This window comes from Malania oleifera, chromosome 1 (assembly GCF_029873635.1).
Source record: "Malania oleifera isolate guangnan ecotype guangnan chromosome 1, ASM2987363v1, whole genome shotgun sequence".
NCBI lineage: Eukaryota > Viridiplantae > Streptophyta > Magnoliopsida > Santalales > Ximeniaceae > Malania > Malania oleifera.
In genome coordinates this window covers 48,841,341-48,859,909 of record NC_080417.1, presented here as the reverse complement: position 1 = coordinate 48,859,909, position 18,569 = coordinate 48,841,341, and the positions used below count along the sequence as shown (strand labels likewise).

At 34.6% G+C, this 18,569-nt stretch overlaps 1 protein-coding gene across 1 annotated transcript in view; it reads right to left on the bottom strand.

The window, feature by feature from the left end:
• The window catches only part of LOC131155726 (alpha-mannosidase), a 60,696-nt gene that overhangs the window by 5,221 nt on the left and 36,906 nt on the right, over window positions 1-18,569 (bottom strand). Inside the window, exons 13-27 of the mRNA XM_058109087.1 lie at window positions 9,057-9,122; window positions 8,917-8,973; window positions 7,521-7,740; window positions 7,119-7,255; window positions 6,548-6,613; window positions 6,404-6,463; window positions 6,111-6,182; window positions 5,011-5,058; window positions 4,706-4,834; window positions 3,861-3,926; window positions 3,390-3,502; window positions 3,203-3,287; window positions 319-429; window positions 146-241; window positions 12-59 (exon numbers count right to left, since the gene is read on the bottom strand). Of these exons, the coding sequence (XP_057965070.1) occupies window positions 12-59; window positions 146-241; window positions 319-429; window positions 3,203-3,287; window positions 3,390-3,502; window positions 3,861-3,926; window positions 4,706-4,834; window positions 5,011-5,058; window positions 6,111-6,182; window positions 6,404-6,463; window positions 6,548-6,613; window positions 7,119-7,255; window positions 7,521-7,740; window positions 8,917-8,973; window positions 9,057-9,122 (1,374 nt within the window). The remainder of the gene's footprint in view (window positions 1-11; window positions 60-145; window positions 242-318; window positions 430-3,202; window positions 3,288-3,389; window positions 3,503-3,860; window positions 3,927-4,705; window positions 4,835-5,010; window positions 5,059-6,110; window positions 6,183-6,403; window positions 6,464-6,547; window positions 6,614-7,118; window positions 7,256-7,520; window positions 7,741-8,916; window positions 8,974-9,056; window positions 9,123-18,569) is intronic.

The window sequence follows — 18,569 nt, the reverse complement described above, 5'->3', positions numbered from 1 at the left end:
TGTTTATTTACCTCAAAGAGGTGTGCCAAACGGAGGAGCACACTTCCATCATCCAACTCCTGCAAATCAAAGGTTGAGAGAGAGAGAGAGAGAGAGAGAGAGATAGGAGGCATAAGTTCTTTATGTGGCGGTTCACCACAATCACCTGAAGAGTAATCAATGCGACATTTGGAGGCAAGCTATAGTTTGGATCCATTACAGTTGTCTTTGTCAAATGAGAAGCTTTCCAATCCTCCAACTTCTGTGGATTTTAACTGTTTAATCAGATTGATGGCTGCAATTATAGACTACTAGAAGAGTCAAGCGATACGCCCATACCTCATGTGTAAAGGCTAAAAGAAGTGGTGAGTAAACTTCTTGGCCAGTTGTCCGACGCCACTTTGCTCCAGTGCCTAGTTGGTTGATGCTTATATAATAATTTCCTCGAACCTGAGGAAGGAATATCAAAGGGATGCAAGGAAACCAGAAAGTCATCAAAACATTAATATCTGAAGAGCACTTACTGGTGACTGCCATCTATTTCAGCCATGCATCGTCATTAGAGAATTTTGACAAAATGTTTGTATTTTACAAGCTTTGTTTGCTGGCCATCAGTATCAGTAATATAACTCTAGACTAGCAGCAATCAAAAGCCACAAAGAAAACGCATGTGCTTGTGTGTAGAGAGAGAGAGAGAGAGAGAGAGAGAGAGAGAGAGAGCAATAAGTTATTGAAATCTTTGAAAGAAAAGCTGCAGCAATTCTAGTATTGGAGGTGCTATTTCAGACATGAAAACTTTGAGTTAAAAATGATATCAGTGCAAGTGAATACACACCCACAAGGATTGTAGTAGATCTCTCTTTTTTGAAACTGTGGACTTTCTCCCAAATACAAAAAGTAAGTAGCCACAAATGTTTGGAGGCTCTATACCTACTACCTAGTTATTGAGGCAGATACAGGTCAATGGCAAGGCTATTTTTAAAGTTTATTTATATGATCTATTTTGGGATTAGATCAAGTGTGAACCACAGTTTCCAGCAGTTTTACATATAAGCGTTCCTGATTGAACATAAATAGCAGAAGGATACATAATCATGACTTTTTTCAAACATGGAAAATGTTATGGCCTGTTCACCTTGTTTTCCAGTTTTTAGGACTTGTGTTGGTTAAAAAAAAAAAAGTGCTTGTTTACTTGTGCAAAATATTTTTCATTTTTCATTTCTAGATTTCCAAATAATTACAAAAAATGTCACCTTGTTTTCAATTTTTCAAAATTTATACATGAAATCAGAAATTTAGAAAATAGTAAAAAGATGTTTTTAAACTTTCCTATGCAAACTAAGAAAATTGGAAAATAATCTGACATTTTTAAAATTTTTTAAAATATTAGAAATGGAAAATTAATTTATTTTCCCTAGTGAACAGCCAGCTATTTTCTACAAATATTGGAAAGCTGAAAAATAAGCTAGCATTTTTTAGTTTTCGGAAAACTGAAAATGGAAGAAATGAAAAATGTTTTCTGCAACTAAACACACCCTTATATTTATAAATTCCACCTTTTTTCTATAATATGTGAAGAATCTTTTTCCAGAAAAATTAAGCAAAGTAGCACAAAACCAAATTAATAGTTAACAGATTCAAGCAAAACTCACCACTAGGCATGGCATTGATTAATTGTTAGATATAAATTTTTTAACTGTCAGAAATTTTCGACACAGGATAAAACATACATAATAATTGAACTGAGAATGAATAATATTACAGAACATCAATGTTTCAAAAAGGCGAAGGCATGAATGAGGTGTTCTAAGAGGCATGGCATAAGCCTTCAGGTATTGAGCTGTAAGCCTTTTTGAGGATTTTATTTTAAGAAAAAAATAAGTAAATAAATTATACATATTTTTAAAAATAAAGAAAAATAATAAAATTACAAATAAAATGTAAAAATATATGATCTGTAAACTATTTGTTGGCCATTCAAAAAATACTAACTTTAATTCATTAAGTAAATCATGCCAAGAGATAGCTATAACATACAAAGTTCAGATTGTTTTCAAGATCTAATATGCAACTCTCAAACTGTTTTTGAAAAGGTTGAGATCCAAGAGTTCTAGAAATCAACTCTTTTTAAGAAATTCCTTTCATATAAACACGTGGTTAAAATTTTCTAGCCGATTCTAACTTGAGATCACACACCCTAAATGCATAAGCCTCGACTAAAAATGCACAAAAGGCATGCCTTTGTTTATATGGAAGCCTCAGTACATAATTCATTGGCCTTTTGGAATTTTGTAAAGTATACTGAACACTGCAGAAAATCAATACAACATCTACAAAAGAACAGGTGGAGTATGCTTCAAACCTTATAATTTTTGCAGCTGCTTTTATTTATTATAACAATAATTTGTATAAATATCCTGAAGCTACAACTCTGAGGGTGAGCCTTAGCGCACTGGCAAGAGTGTTACATCCAAACTTAAAGGTCACTGGTAAAGGTGTTACATCCAAACTAAGGTTACGGGCTCAAGTTATGGATAAGAGAACCACTCCGAATGTGGAGGTAAGACTACTTCAAGGCCTCCCCAGACACTGACATGGTGTGGGAGTGTTTTGCCATCCTGAATTTACAACTCCCTAGGAGCCAGGCAAAAAACATGCTGTACATTTTCCCTAGAAAATCTCCAGTTACAAGACATAATCATAAAAATGGCAGTAAAATCAACTACCTTCCATCTACTATGGTAAGCAGAAAACCCACATTTCTATCACTTCAGAACTCTGTCCATTCTCATCTAGCTAATTACTAAACAGTGACAGACGCCGTGAGTAACAATTTCATTTGAGTCATCCATAAAAATGGGTGACTTAACTTTTATGCAACCTAAGAATGGCATCAGACCACAAATGCTGGTCCAAAATCTGTGTTTGTGTCTGGTACGGGAAGGAAGAAAGTCATGGTGCCAACCTTTTGCCTATGATTGTAAATTCTTATATGGGTTTATATCTGACCTGAGAAAATTTGGTTTCAGGCTGAATAATCCTGATCAGAATTCAGGTCTATTATAATTCCAGTCTCAGTTATGAGAAGTAAGCATACCCTCTCTGACTAACAAATACCTGGTTTTTATTGACAAAGCTTACTACATAACAAGTTAACAACCATCATGCACAAAAAAAACAGCAACAGTCAAAGCATAACCACCAATATTTTCTAATATCATACCTTGAGTCCTTCACATTTATCTGGAACACACTCAGTTTCATTGAGGGGTTCACCTACTCCTCTTGAGTCATCAAAGATCAGACGCCTTGTGTATAACAAAAGATTAATCAGTTTGCATGTTTTAGATAATCAGTAGGCGAAAAATGAGATGCCAATCCTTCAAAAGTTAATGAACAGAAACTTGAACCTATGAAGCATAAGCTCCACTTCTCCATCCCTGATACTGGCTCCTCCAGTGGCACGATCAACTAAAACTGAGAATTCAGATTTCTTATCCACAGTGAAAATTCCAAGATTTAGCTGGAAAAATAATTAAGATAAAACAATCAAAATTTTAAAGAAAGCAGGCATTTAACTCCTATATCAATCATAAACAAAATGTAAAAACTTTGTCAATCAAGCCTAGAAAAAACAAACAAGTTTGCAGAGCATTAATGTATGCAAACAAAAATAGAGGACCACTAACATCATTTTTCATCGAATTGTGCAGCCACTTTCGTTTAAATATTCAAAAATTGGATAATAATTCCCCACTAAATGAGACAGCCCAAGATTCAACATCTCTTCCTCTCCGCATGCATAAGCAAACACATGCATATACTATGCAAAGGTTTAAAGTTTGTATATAAAACCAAAAAATCAGCTTAAGATGACTCACTGGATAATAGTTCCCAGCCACAGGTTGATTAACTGAGAGAGACCAATCTGCTCTATAATCTCGAACCTGAAAAAATGAACCATGGTTGAAATTAACCCATTCGAGAAGTGAGATTTAAGAAAGAGGCCAATAATGATAAATTGGTAGATTCAATGTGGGGTATAACTTTCACAAGACAAGTTTAATACAGTGAGCTGGCCAAAGAAGACAGAATGTTGCAGATAAACTTTTGCCAAAAGATTTCAATCTCATAACAAGGCATAACTTGTTTTAAATTGACAAATTGGCATAACAAACTGTTAGATTACCACTTTACCTAAAAGTTTAAGTTGTTAAGTTGTGGTCCAACAATGTATATCAAGCTTTTAACACTCCCCTGCACATGCAGCCCGACAGCACGTGGAAAGATAATTGCACGAAAAATTACAACCATGATAGGGAATACAATAAGTTCTTTTAAACACCACACAATAAATGCAGGCAACAAGACAAGAAACCAGGACCTCCTAGTGACCAGCTCTGATACCATGTTAGATTACTACTTTATCTAAATGCTTAAGTTGTTAGGTTGGGGCCAAAATTTTATAGCAAACTTTAACACAAACAATAATTACATTCTGTTTTCCAACATTCTAACCCCCTAATGACATGTGAGAGTGAAAATGCTCGGCCATTTAGATGCTTGGCAAAGCCACATAAATCCCATAATTTGCTGCCATATCCGCGTTGTGTAACCATATTTTATAAAGATTAAATCATTTTAAAGAAAATCTGAATAGATTAGAAAATGATACTGAAATATATATTAAAAATAACATTGAAAGAGAAGAATGGCATGAAGTTACCCGCTTTAAAAAATCCCTCCCACTAGAATCAGTATAAAACACCTTGTCTGTGGCCATATTTGTTGTCATTCGTGTAATGACCTCTTTACCAGAAGACTTGTTGCGATCTTCAGTGGGAATTGGACCAATCTTTTAAAAAAAAAAAAAAACTTGTTAGAATGCAAGTATAAACAATTAATATTAATATTTATATTACATACAGTAAATAAGCAGCAGCCAAACAGAATACTCTTAATAATTGATGCAGGCAAATATATTCTCAATATTTCCCTATATTATATAAATAATTATATAAGGTTGCTTACCGTGAATTCAACCTCAGCATGCTCTTTGTCTTTGTAAAGTCTAGTCACCTGATGGCCAAACATAAACCACAGATCAGCAATAACTAATTATGGAAGAAGAAAGAGATGCATAAGACTAGATGAAAGAGAAATAACAGTGCAATTTCCAAAATCCAACAATTTACAATAACTAGCATTCTTCTCCAGTCCACTCATATGATACAAATAAGCATCAAACCTAATGAATAGAAGAGAAAGAAAGACAAAACAGCCAGCAGCTAAACAAAAGGCACCAGAAATAGCCATGGCAAAGAAGTGCAACAGGAAGTGTACTTTTCACCTCTTCTCTATAATCTTTGTTTCCTAGCGCAATGTGCACCATTGTTCTCTTCAATAGTGCTTGTGATTTTTTGGCACAAAAGTGACAAGTGTAACAAGAAAAATGAATGGCTTCTTATCTCTCCAAACCAAATTGCTCCAGATGATACTGCTGATCTCAGGGAGCTTATTATGTTTTTTTATGCCAGAATGCATAGAATAGTTTCATCCTATTAAGAACTTGAGTTTTGGTTACTTGTTGAGAATCTTGAGATGATAGCCAGGCTAGTCTACACCAAAGACAAATTGGATACTTGAGGGAAGAAAAAAAAAAAAGTAAAATAAAATAAAATAAAATGCATGCCTTAAAAAATGTGAAGACAAACAAGTGCACTACCAATTGTGTTAAATTTGCAATGGTAAAAAGTCAGTAGTTTCTTCACTATGTCACCCTCTAAGATTCCTCAACATGCAAAAATAAGGGCAACCACAAACACAAAATACATAGCTGCGTCCCTTCATGGCGACAACTAGAATATATTTGTAAGCAACTGTCAGTTCTATGTCCTCAAATTAGAGGCTCCACATTAATATTATGGAAATCACTTGATATCTACTCTGCTACAAGTCAAAAAAGAGTACACAGCTGGTATACACATCTACAAATACCCTGATAAAGTCACCAGCATAATTTGCACAAAATCCTTGAGATCGATGAAAAAAGTAGTAAACTAAAACATATTCATGGAGCGAATGAATAGCGAATCAGTGTTGATTCCATAAGATAATAAAAAGAAAATAACCTGATAGATCCATGAGTTGAATTGTTGATGAACTTCATCAACTAGTGGGCCACGAATCACTTTCAAGGGAACCTACATTAAAACAATTAGTTTCAGTTTCTGATTGAATTATTAGACATTCTGGGGAGTGCCCAAAAATATTTTCTAGCGGATGATGATAGTAAGGATGTGGAGCAATATCCTAATTGAAAACACCAGAGGTGGAAAAGAACCAAAAGAAGGTTTCTGTCGCCAACTCCATATGGTTGGGATTTCACTTCATTTGAGTCAAGTTGATAAAAGAGATGGCTTACTGATCTTGAAACAACAGTTGGAGGAGACTCATTGGGGCGGAAAATGTATGCACCAGAAGGCTGCAAGAGATCGTGTAAATTTTCGTCAACAGTTAATGTGTCAATTTGAACCTACTTCTGTTCACTACTACTTCTGTTCACTACCTGCTTATCTGAGCTTCCATTACTTGAAACATACCATAAATAGCTTTGTTGTACAGGTACGTCGACCTAGTGAAATGACAACAGTTACAAGGAGTGCTTTCAAGTTTAACAAAAATATGCTTCACCGCATTGATCTAAACGAAACCTATATTAATAGCACAACCGCTCATGTTCTTTTCTTTTCTCTTTTTTTACCTAGTTTGCCATGTAGAAATATCAAGATACAGGACTCTAGCTGTTCACATATATTAAAAAAGAAATGGAAAAAAAAAAATGAGAAAAAAATCATTCTAAACCTCTTTTTTATTGATAAACTAATTTAAATTAATAATTACTTACGAAAAACTTATTCTAAATTTCCTTTTTATAGATGAAGTAATTTAAATTAGTAACTACTTAAAATATCAATAATGGCTGCATGGTGTTCATATGATTTGTTTCTTTCACTAAATTAGTCTCTTTTTTTTTTGAAGTTATTACAGCACTGTATTTTACCTAGTTAAATTCTATGACTAAGGGTTCAAAATAATAGCATTCAACACTGCCATATGGTAGGGATAACACAAATTACCCCTGTTTTAGAATTAAACATCCTTTGGAGTTGCCCAGATTTTAAAGAGAATGACATCTTCAAATTTCCAGGCCCAATTTCAACTGTCTCATTATGTGGATTATCCATCACAGAGAGATAGCCGCTTGTGCTTTTTCCTGTGTGACAAAGAACAAATAAAAGCAAATAGAATATGTTAGCACATACAGTATATTTCATGTATCATCAGTTTCAATGGTTCAAGATTCTCTTTCCCTTGGGAGATCAGCGTGAGAAAATCCATGCCCATTGTATGTGCACTTAGCAAACAGCATACACTTCAGCAAGCAGGATATTTTAGCAGATAAGAAATATGAAAGAAAGTAAACAAATTGAAGGTTAAGAAAAATTATGACCAACAAAAGAAAATAGTCAGACAAGTACCTTTCCCAGATGCTTTAGAAATGAAATATGTATTCCAACCCAAAGGGGGGACGGATACTTGAAAGAAAAGCCAGTACTTAGGAACTTGTTTTGATGACATTCCCAAGTAAGCTTTGGTGTAGAAATTCCTTATGTTGCTTGTAACATTATCCATCTCTACATATTGCGTCACAATGGTATTTCCTGCTGAATCTTGAACAATCATATTTGTATTGGTAATCTGGTTGAAAATGTCATTCGTCAGTCACATTGCACAGCAAGTAGCATATTAACTTGAAAAAATGCAGGGAAATGTTTCAATGATCAAAAAAATGTATTTCAAAAAAATCTGGAAAATAGCAATAACCTCAACAGGAAAAATATAATGGAAAATCATAAAAACAGAATAACAAAGGAGTAGAGTCATAAAAAACTAACAGCCTGTTTAGTTGTGGAAAACTGTTCCATTTCCAGAATTTTTAAATAATTTCAAAAATGGCACCTTATTTTCCAATCTTCCAATATTTATATAGGAAATCTGGAGAACAGTAAAAAAAAATGTTCCCCGACTTTCATATAAAATTTTGGAAACTAGAAGACAAGATGGCATTGTCTGCAATAATTTGGAAATTTAAAATGGGGAAAAAAAAAAAAACTCTGTTTTCCAAAACTGAAGAGGGACAAAAAAAAACCATTTATATAGGAAGAGGGTTTTTTACAACACAAAGAGTAGTTATTGAGTTCTAGAAATTTTTACACAAATAACATGTATCTGACACAATTTAGGTTCAAGATGCATATTTAATGAAGAGAAAAGGCTAAACAGAATGATTAGAAAATGAGGAATTGCTGGCGTTGCATAATGAGCTTTTGTAGTGATTGGAATTAAATTCTCACATGGACAAGAAGGCCAGCTTAGAAGTGCACTATGATCCCTTGTGTACCATTGGGATCCCTTGAATACTAAAATATAATCTAGTTCTGGCCTAGCTAATGCGACCAAGTATAAAGTTTAGTTAAAGAGCAACTGAAACTTCTTTCTGTGAAAGTCTTCCTGTGTACATGTGTACATATGGCAACTCATTACAAAATTGTTTCTAATTAGTAGGCCAAAATGCTTCAGGATTTCATCTAGAAACATTGATTTAAACACAAAATGAAATTTTGCAGCTTCCTTCTATATTCAAATTTACATGCCATTAGTTAAGAGAAATGTAATAAGTCGTCACTGTGTAACAGAAAGCAGATTCTTTTTAGTTGATTTCCTCGTACTCTTAGATGTCGGCTAGAAAATCTTTCTACCTTTTTCTGTTTCACCTTGTAAAAGAAAAAACTGACACTTCTTCAACAAAAAAAGTAGAACAATTGAGGCCCTCTTGCACTAATATAGTGGCAATAAAACAAAATGACAACTCACTGGGATCTTAATGACATCAGTACGACTCCATCCAAGTGGATTGTATGCTACAACAACCTGAAAATAACCATTAAGTATAATTAATAGACATTCTGAAATAAATTTTACCTATAAAAATAGATGATATAAAGTAAGATTACCAAGCTCTTCCCTTCAGGAATATCTTCCTCAGTTGGTGGGCAGAAACTTATATTAAGTAATTGACACTGTCAAGAAAAATAGCAGCATTAGACTGGGATATTGGGATGAACAAAAGATAAATGATGAACATGTTTGAATATGCTTTACAAAAACTTGTGTCTCATGTGTAGATATAGACATGAAAAAAACAAGCAAACTTGCACATGCACACACACAAAAAGGTATAGATATTGTTAATCATATTTTAGACAAAAACATCCCAACATTTAAAAATAAAATATAAAATATAAAAAACAATAAAAAAAAAAATTTTATCTATCAAACTATAAAACAGATTAACAACAGAAATATAATACAAATTAGCAGTATTTTTTTACTATTTTTTAACATAGATTAGCTGAAATATTCTATCTTTTAAAATAAGACAAAACTTTGCTAAAGCATTAATATCTGCTTTCAAATTATATGAAAATATCCCCCTGATTATCAATAGAAATTAACAGTATTTTGCAACCAAAATTTTAGCACAGGAGCAGAATAAATATAGATTAACAGTCAAAATTTCAACCGACAAAAATAGCATCAACTGAAGTTGCAATCTCATGATACTGAGAGTTAATATGAGAACAAATGATCATGACGTTCAGCCGAAGTTGAGTAAGAAAATGTTCTGCTTCTTCCTAAGTGAAAATGCAAGCCCATTAACTAAAGTCATGTCCACAACACACTATTCACTATTGTATATTCAACGTTATTAGATTATAATTTATAAATTTAAAGAAAGTAAGAATATGCATATGAAATAATAAAAAAAATAAATAAAGAACAAGGGTCATGAAGTTAATGGATCTGCATAAGAAGTCAGATAAATGTATCTCAGTATTCACAAAGAAAAAAAAAAGGATATTTCTATGAGAGAATATACCCAAAAAAATTGCAGAAATTACAACAACAAAACCAAGCCTTAAGTCCCACTAGGTGGGGTCAGCTATATGAATCATTTTCTGCCAATTTATGCAATCATAGACCACTTCTTTTAACAAATTTAGGACTATTAAATTCTTACTATCTCATTCCAAGTTTTTTTAGGTCTAACCCTACCCCTTCTACTACCCCCCCCCCCCCCAATAGTAACTAACTCACTCTTTCTCACTGGCACACTATGTAGCCTACGTTGCAAGTGCCCAAACCATCTGAATTGTCCCTCCCTTATCTTCTATAGGAGGTACACCTAACTGCGAATATGTTCATTCCTTAATTTATCTCTCAATTTATACCACTCATCCATCTAAGCACTCTCATCTCGGCAACTTTTACTTTTTGGATATTTTGTTTCTTCGTCACCCAACATTTTAATCCATATAACATAGCTGGTCTTATAGCTGTCCTATAAACCTTCCTTTTTAATTTTAAGGGTATTCTACGATCACAAAGCACACTTGAAGGACTTCTTCATTATCAAGTTTAACTTCGTCTCCAATATTCATCCTACCAATACTGAAATTACATTTCATATATTTTCTCTTATTTCTACTTATCCTAAAGCCTCTAAATTCCAAAACTTTTCTCCAGAATTCTAAGTTGGCCTCTACTCCACCCCTAGTTTCATCAATCAATACAATATCATCTGCAAACAACATACACAATGGAACCTCATTTTGAATGCTCTTAGTCAGTTGGTCCATCACTAAAGCAAAAAGATAAGGGTTCAAAGCAGATCATTGATGTACACCTATGGTGATTGGAAATTCTCTAGTTTCCCCATCTATAGTTCTTACACTAGTCATTACTCCATCGTACATATCCTTGATGACATTAGTATACCTACTATATACACCTTTTTTTTTTCTCAAATCCACCATAGAACTTCCCTAGGTACCCTATCATATGCTTTCTCTAAGTCAATAAATACTAATACCATATGCAAGTCCCTCTTCTTTTCCCTGAACTTTTCCATTAATATTCTTAAAAGATATATATAGCTTTTGTGGTAGATCTCCCAAGCATAAAACCTATTGATTTTTTGAGACCTTCGTTTCTAACCTTAATCTTTGTTCAACTACCCTTTCTCACGGTTTCATTGTATGACTCATGAGTTTAATTCCACAATAGTTATTACAATTTTGAAGATCTCCTTTACTTTTGTATATAGGTATTAAGGCGTTTTTCTTCCATTCATTTGGCATTTTCTTAGCTTTTATAATTGTGTTAAATAAATTAGTTAATGATATAATTCTGTTATCACCTAAGAAGCATTTCCAAAATTCAATTGGGACGTTATCCGGTCCTATTGCTTTTCCATTTTTCATCTTTTTTAGTGTAAATTTAACTTAGTTGACTCTAATTTTGCAAACAAGTCTCATATTTTTAGTCTTTTCCTCATTTGTCAATTCTAAGTTTAAGCCTTCTATTTGGTTTTCATTAAACAACTTACCAAAGTAACTTCACCGTCTATCTTTTATGTCTTCATCCTTAACCAAGACAATATCATCCTCACTTTTTATACATTTTACATTTCCTGAGTCTTTACTCTTCCTTTCTCTATCTTTAGGAAGTTTAAATATATCTCTTTCCCCTTCTTTGTATCTAATCTATCATACAAACTATTAAATGATCTATGTTTTGATTCACTAACAACCTTTTTTGCATCTTTTCTCGTCTCTTTATACTTTTCAAAGTTATCCATGTTTCTAAATTTTTGCCACATTTTATACCAAATTCTTATTGTCTTTATGACTTTTTAGACATCTTTCTCCCACCACCAACTTTCTTGCTATGCGAGAATCTTCCTCTTGATTCATCTAAAATCTCTTTTGCTATTTTTTTAATAAAGCAAGCTAATCTACTCCAAAGAGTATTTGTATCTATCCCATCCTCTATAGTCGAATCCCCATCTTTGATCATTTTATCTTTAAATTTTATTATATTTTCTCCATTTAGGTTCCACCACCTAGTTCTCTTCCACTGGTTTATTTTATTTTTTTTCTTTGATTTTTTAATACATATATCTAACACTAAGACTCTCTGTTGTGTGGTTAGGCTTTCACCTGGAATAATTTTACAATCCTTGCATGATAAACAATCTACCCTCCTAGTTAAAAAAGAAAAAAAATCTATTTGACTTCTATTTTGTCAACATTTAAAGGTTATCAAGTGTTCTTCTCTCTTCTTAAAGCAAGTATTCATTGCAATAAAATCATATGACGTAGCAAAGTCTAAGATCATTTCCCCAAGCTCATTTGTCTCCATATTCATATCCTCTATGTGTCCTCTCATAACCTTTATTAGCCCTTCCAACGTGTCCATTCAGATCTCCTTCTATGAATATTTTCTTAGTCCCTGGTATGCCTTCTACAATACTATCCATATCTTCCTAAAATTGTCTCTTAAGATTTTATGCTAAGCCTACTTGAAGAACATAAGCACTAATGATATTTATTATCTCTTGGCCTAATACCATCTTAATTTTTATAATTTTATCCATCTACTCTGGTTACATCAACAATACTATCTTTTAAGTTTTTTTCTGCAATAATTCCTACTTCATTCTTATATTTTTCTTTTCCAGTGTACCAAAGTTTAAATCCTGATTTATCAATTTCTCTAGCTTTCTCCCCCACCCACTTAGTTTCTTGAAGCCAAATTATATAAATTTTTTTTCTAATCATTGTGTCCACAATTTCCATGCTTTTACTCGTAAGTCACTATATTCAAAGTTTCTAATCTAATCCTAGTTTCCTGAACTAGCTTCTTTATCTACCCACGTCCAGAATGATGCAGGAACCCTCACACATTTGACACCGCACCCAAGTGCTGACATAGTGTGTTGCTTTAGGGCAACAACCTAGCCCACCCTCATGCACTTTTCACTACACCCGGGTGGTACAAGTGCAACGTGTAGCTCGTAGGGGCCGCATCAGCAAATATTCGGTAAAGATTCATATTATAGTGATCTGAAAAATTTTATGCTAGTTGTTAACTACCTAACGTAACCCTCCTCCTTTTCCTGGGCTTGAAACCAGCTGTGTGTGAAGAAATGAGGACATTAAGTGCATCACAAATGGAGTTAAAAAAAAATTGCAGAAATTAATACATTAAATCATTAGAATAATAAAAACATAGACAAAATGATACATAATATTATTGTTTCTTATTCAATGATCTAAAAATACATATATGTATGTATATATATATTGGAAAAAGGTAAGAATATTATAAATATAGAGGGAATATACAAGAGTGTTGGTATAGAAATTTTATACAAAATGGAAGATCCTGAAGCCTGTGCACTTGGCTTTGACATCTTGATCAGTTATTTGATTGCTTCTTTGTTTAGTCCCTTCATAAAAAATTTTGTTTCTAGCTTTCCAAGTATGGTAGACAGCAGCCACCCATGATAGGTTCTGAATTTCATCTGATGAAGATTTTCCCAGCTGGCTTAAGACAGTACGGCATTATCCCAGTTTGAATAGGAGCATTTTAGAGAAGGTGCTCACTCTTGTAATGATATTCTTATTGAAAACACAGGCAGAAAAAAAGGTGTTTGTTGTTTTCTGGTGAGGTGCCAAAGAATATGCAGTAGTTGTTATATATTATTCCCCAAGAGATAAGCCTGTCTAATGTTGGCAGATGATTTTGGAGAGCCAGCCATGCTATGAATGCTTGTTCTAAGAATGCAGTGTTTGGTCCAAATGATTTTTGGACAGCTGAGGGCAGAATTGTGGTTTCTGATAGTGCTCCATGCTGATTGCAGTGTAAACTTACCTGAAAGAGAATGATTTCATATGATGACATCTTCTTTGGAGCAACTAGGAATGCAGTCAATGTTTTGCTGCATTTCTGGGTGAGAAGTCTTCTCGGCCATAACCATTGATCATTGGCAATTATGTCCTTTACTTTGGAGCTTAGGGGTAACCCAAGTTCTATAAAGAAATGGTGACCATATTTGTCTAGTAGAGGACTATCTGGATGCCAATTTTCATGCTAGAGAAAGGTTTTGTATCCTTCCTCAATGATATGTTTAATGTTGCAGTAGGCTAGGGGTCTGGCTTTGAGGATTTTTCACCATATCCATGTTCCAGTTTAGCAATTTTGAGTGCCCAAGACAGTTACTTTTAGGTTTACAAGTGTGTAGCAAAACCACCCACACGAAGGTACTTGAAGTGCAGATGTACATGCACCATATGAGTTAAATGGCAGCAAGATCACTATGACCAGATAGAGATTTAAGACCTAAACCTCCTTCCTCTTTGGGTCCACAGATGTTTTTCCATTTAACATTGCATCCTTGTGTTTTCCATTCATTACCTTTCCAAAGAAAGGATTTGAATCTTTTATGAATCTTGTAGAATACTGACTTTGGAAGGAAAAGGGTTGAAACACAGTATCCATGTATAGACTACATTACTGACTTAATTAGCTGGAGTCTACTTGCATAGAAGAGGAATTTGTGAGTCCAGGAGTATATTCTGGCAAATACTCTCTCCACTTGCTGGTCACAATCTTCTTTGCTTATTCTTTTAGTGATTAGGTGTCACAAGCCAAGCTTGTTCATGGCATTATACTTGTCTGTGAGCTTATGCCTTGCGTACATGAGATAGGTAACCATCATGTAACTAGTAGTACAGGTTTTTGTTGGAAAGTTTCAAATATGTTTAGTCAACTTTCCTATTTTTCTAAAAGAATCTTGGCTGCAAATGTGTGAATATCCTAGAATATTTAGTTTCCTTAGAAGTTAGCATCTTTGGTTCTTTCCTTGGTTCTTTCCTTCTATTCTTCTACTATACATCTATTTATACAGACATGTACCTATGTTATGATTAATGAGAATTATTTTCACAAGAAGCTATCTCATTCTAGATGGTATCAGAGCTAGGTCTGACTCTTGGCCTTGTGTAAACCCTAGTTTTCCTTGGCGGCTCCAATCTGACCCTAATCTCTATAGGGTTTTCTTCCTTGTTCAACTCTACCCTAATCTCTTCTGTTTCTGTAGCCATGGCCGAAACCAAACCTGAAACCAGACCTACCCATTTTGAACCTTACTCTGTCCAAATTTCCAATATACGATTGAATGAGGCCAACTTCCTGCGGTGGTCACAATCTGTCAGGATGTATATTCATGGAAAAGGAAGATAGGGTACTTGACTGGTGAAGCTAAGGAGCTCGAGAAGATAGACCCATCTTATGCTATATGGGATGCTGAAAATTCCATGGTGATGGCATGGCTCGTGAATGCTATGGATGAAGAGATTAGTGCTAATTACATGTGCTATTATACTGCAAAGGAACTCTGGGACAATGTGAGTCAGATGTACTCTGACCTTGGGAATTACTCTCAATTTTATGAATTGCAGCAGAAGATCAGCAACACTTATCAAGGAGATGGTAGTGTAACAAGGTATTTCAATGTTCATAAGGACCTATGGCAAGATCTGGATTTATTCAATGATTATGAATGGAAAAATCCTGCTGATTGCAATCACAATAAGAAGATGGTGGAGAATGCAAGAATTTTTAAATTCTTTGCTGGACTTAATGATGAGTTTGATGAAGGGGAAGAATCCTAGGGAGACAACCTCTACCCCCACTTGGGGAAGTATTTTCTGAAGTACGACAAGAAGATTGTTGAAGGAGTGTGATGATGAAGAAAAAGGAGGATGAGACTGGAAAATTCTGCTCTACTTGCTGCCAATAATCCTGCTTCTCATGCTGCTGGTAACACAGATTTAGCTACTGTCAATATTTCTGCACAACGGCCTTACTCTAATCAAAGGAAGTTGGAAGATAAGCCTCGAGTATGGTGTGACTATTGCAATAAGCCACGCCACACTCAAGAAAATTGCTAGAAATTCCATGGAAAGCCAGCAAACTGGAAGAGCAACAAATCTGGACCTTGTGGCAGCAATCATGCAGTCCCTAAAGCCAATGAAGCTAATTTCCTAAGTGCTGAACAGGTGAATCATCTTCTTCAACTGCTAAATCTACTTCTGCCTCTGGTCTTCCTACTGGTTCATTAGCCCAAACAGGTGATAACTCTAGTGCCTACCCTTGTTGCTTAAATCTTGCACCATGGATTATTAATTCTGGTGCATCTGATCACATGACCAGTACCTCACAATTGTTTCAATCTTATTCTCCGTGTTCTGGTAATAAAAAGATTATAATTGCAGAATAAGTTTTTCATCTATTGCTGGAAAAGGTTCTATCCAAATCTCTGAAAAAATAGAACTCAAATTCGTCCTTCACATCCCTAAACTTGCTTGTAACCTACTATCTGTTAGTAAACTCTCACAGGATTCTAATTGTTCTGTCATTTTCTTTGATTCCCATTGTGAATTTCAGGACCAACTCTCAGGGAGGATGATTGGTAATGCTAGGATGATTGATGGACTCTACTACTTCGATAAGACTTTATTCAACAATAAACAAGCTCAGGGTTTGAGTAGTAGTACTAGTTTTGTTTATGTACGTGAACAAATAATGCTTTGGCATCTTAGACTAGGACATACTAGTTTTCTCTATTTAAGATATTTTTTTCCTAGCTTATCTAAAAAACTAGATTGCAATTCTCTTCATTGTGATGTTTGCCACATATCCAAAAGTCACCGAAGCACCTATCAATCAAAAGCTTATCATTCTTCCAAACCCTTTTATTTAATTCATAGTGATGTTTGGGGTCCCTCAAAAATCACTACTACTTATGGTAAGAAATGGTTTGTTTGTGTTGGGTGTACTTATTAAGTGACAAATCTAAGGTTGGAAAAAATTTTCAGGATTTTTATAATATGTTGAAACCTAGTTCCAAACGAAAATCAATATCCTTAGAACTGATAATGGCACTGAATATTTTACCAAAAGTTTAGGAACGTTTCTTTCAACAAAGGGTATTTAACATCAATCTACTTGTCATGACACCCCACAACAAAATGGTATTGCTGAGAGAAAAAATCTTCATTTGTTAGAGGTTGCACAGGCCATAATGTTTTCAATGCAAGTTCCTAAATATCCATTGGGTGATTCTATTTTAACTGCATGTTACCTCATTAATAGGATGCCTACTAGAGTGCTAAAATACATCACTCCCTTAGATTGCCTAAAAAAAATGTTTCCTACATGTCGAATAACCTCAGACCTGCCACCAGAAGCGTTTGGATGCACTGTTTTTGTTCATATGCCTACCAATCTTCGATCCAAGCTTGATCCTAGGGCAGAAAAATGTGTTTTCCTTGGATATGCTCCTAATAAAAAAGGGTACAAATGTTTTTACCCTCTGACCAGAAAAATTCATATCAGTATGGATGTTTATATTGAAAACCAGCCCTTTTTTGGCCATAACAATCTTCAGGGGGAGAAAAAGGAAACTAAAGATGAGTTCTGGCAAACCTCTAAGCCTCTTCCAAATGTTTTCCATGACATTGACATTCACTCTTTAAAGGGTCAGGATACCAATACTTTAACTGGCGAAAATAATGGAAATCCTAGACTACTTATACAAGGCATACCTGATTCACAAACAAGGGGAAAAGTACTATCAAATATTCCCTCATCTAAGCTTCATGTTTATACCAGAAGAAGAAATCATCAGAATATTAGAACTCTTTCTTCAAATCCAGAGTAAGGCCAATCATCATCAACTACACAAACTGGTCCTCCTTTACATACTCCAGGTATTGTTTCTTCTCCAGATCCCTGTTTTGATAATTCTTCTGATCTTGACTTGCCCATTGCCCTTAGGAAAGGAGTTAGAACCTATACCACACATCCTATTTCCAACCATCTATCCTATCATAGACTCTCCGATTCTCATAAGGCCTTTACTTCAAATGTTTCTCATCTGTTTATTTCAAGAACCATTCAGGAAGCACTAGATCACCCGGAATGAAGATTGGCTATTCAAGAAGAGATGGATGCACTAATTGCTAACGACACTTGGGAAATTGGTGACCTACCGGAGGGAAAGAAGACTATTTGTTATAAATGGGTATTTACAATAAAATTCAAGGCTAATGGGAGTATAGAAAGGTACAAAGCAAGACTTGTGGCGAAGGGGTTCACTCAAACATATGGAATTGACTACTAGGAAACATTTGCTCCTGTAGCCAAGATGAACTCAATCCGTGTGTTGCTCTCTCTAGCAGCTCACTCTAATTGGCCCTTATATCAACTAGATGTGAAGAATGCCTTCTTAAATGGAGACTTAGAGGAGGAAGTCTTTATGGATCAACCACCAGGATTTGAAGGGAAAGGTGACAAAGGCAAGGTGTGCAGATTGAGGAAATCATTGTATGGACTCAAACAATCTCCTAGAGCTTGGTTTGAACGCTTTGGAAAGGTAGTAAAGAGTCATGGCTACAACTAAGGTCAAGCCGATCATGCTATGTTCTATAGACACACGAGTGAAGGTAAAATGTCTATCCTTATTGTGTATGTAGATGATATAGTTCTGACAGGTGATGATAGCAATGAGCTAAAAAGGTTAAAGAAGATCCTTGCTCAGGAATTTGAGATCAAAG